The 1,774-nt window shown below is 62.7% G+C and overlaps 1 protein-coding gene across 1 annotated transcript; it reads right to left on the reverse strand.

The window, feature by feature from the left end:
• Positions 1–239: 239 nt before the first annotated feature.
• LOC104392882 (calcium-binding protein 4-like) lies at positions 240–1,724 on the reverse strand (the record flags this gene model as incomplete). Its single annotated transcript, XM_010002319.1, has 3 exons — positions 240–268; positions 357–504; positions 1,615–1,724. Coding segments are annotated over 3 exons (287 nt in total), but the record flags the coding sequence as incomplete, so codon positions are not given.
• Between the last annotated feature and the right edge of the window lie 50 nt (positions 1,725–1,774).

Consider the following 1,774-nt stretch of genomic DNA (forward strand, 5'->3'; position numbering starts at 1 on the left):
AATGAAGGCAGAGAGGTGGTGGGGGTGGAGCTGGTGTCTCCCCCATGGGCTCAGCTCTGGCTGTTCACTCTGAACCCTAACGCTGGGGGTTTGGGGCAGGTGTGTTCCTTGCAGGTTCAGCTCCAGCTGTTCACTCTGAACCCTAATGACGGCAGCGAGGATGTGCCGGGTGGGCAGGCAGGGAGGTTTTGGGCTGGGGGGGAGGTTGTTGGGATGGTCCCTCCTGCCACCAGGCTCCATCACCGCGATGACAACATCATCACGAACTCTGCGGGACAAGGGAGGAGGGCGTGAGGGGCCGTGGGGCTGAGCCACGTGCTGGGGGGGGGGTGAGGCTGTGCTCTCTGTCCTCTCACCGTCGAAGTCCACGCGCCCGTCCCCGTTCAGGTCCACGTCCTGCAGGATCTCATCCACCTCCTGGGCCTTCAGCTGCTCCCCCAGCAGGGCCGCGATGGCCTCGCGCATCTCGGCGCTGCTGATCTCCCCGTCCCCGTTCATGTCGAACTGCAGCACCCACGGGTTGGGGGGGGGCACCTTTCCCACCCCCCCCCTCCTCCTCCTCACCCTCCCTCTGGGGCCGTGGGCATCCCATGGGCACCAGTTTCCCGTGGCCATGGTCTCTCCTCATGGTCTCCCCATGGTCGTTGTCCTTCCACGCCTGTAGTCACCCCCGTGGTCACCATCCCACCGCGGTCATGGTTAAGCCCGTGGTCACCATCCCACCACGGTCATGGTTAAGCCCATGGTCACCATCCCACCGCGGTCATGGTTAAGCCCATGGTCACCATCCCACCATGGTCATGGTTAAGTCCGTGGTCACCATCCCACCATGGTCATGGTTAAGCCCATGGTCACCATCCCACCATAGTCATGGTTAAGCCCGTGGTCACCATCTCACCACGGTCATGGTTAAGCCCGTGGTCACCATCCCACCACGGTCATGGTTAAGCCCATGGTCACCATCCCACCATGGTCATGGTTAAGCCCATGGTCACCATCCCACCATAGTCATGGTCTCCCCATGGTCTTCCCGTGGTCACTGTCCTCTCCATGCCTGTGGTCACCCCACGGGTTTCCCGTGCTCACCATCACCTCTGCAGTCACCCCTACCATCACCTTCTCCCCATGGCCTTCCCATGGTCTCCATGCCTGCCACCACCCCCATGGTCACCACTCTCTTGTGGTCGTGGTCACCTGATGGTCTTCTCATAGTTATCATCCTTCCCATGCCTGTGGTCACCCCCATGGTCACCACTTCCCAAGGGTCATGGTGTCCCCATGATTTTCCCTTGCTCACTGTCCCCTCCATGCCTGTGGTCACCCCCACGGTCACCACTTCCCAAGGGTCATGGTGTCCCCATGATCTTCCCTTGCTCACTGTCCCCTCCATGCCCACGGTCCCCTCCATACCCACAGTCACCTCACAATCTCCCCACACCCACTGTCCCCTCCACCACCACCACCTCACGACCTTCCCATGGTCACCGCCCCCTCCGTGCCCATGCTCCCTGTCCCCATGGCTCTTCACCCTCCGTGTCCCTTGTCCCCATGGCTCCCCACGGTCCCTCCAGGCTGCTGTCCCCCCCGTGTCCCCAGCCCTGGTGGTGCCCACACCTCACGGAAGGCGATCTTCAGCTCCTTCACGCCCACCATGTGAGCCGTCTCCTCCCGCAGCTTCGGGCCCATCATCTGCACAAAGTCCTCGAAGTCCACGCGTCCACCCACTGCAGGGAGGGACACCCTGAGCACCCCCTGCCCCACCCCTGCCCCCCCC

Source organism: Chaetura pelagica, unplaced genomic scaffold (genome assembly GCF_000747805.2).
Source record: "Chaetura pelagica isolate M959 unplaced genomic scaffold, ChaPel_1.0 scaffold2527, whole genome shotgun sequence".
NCBI lineage: Eukaryota > Metazoa > Chordata > Aves > Apodiformes > Apodidae > Chaetura > Chaetura pelagica.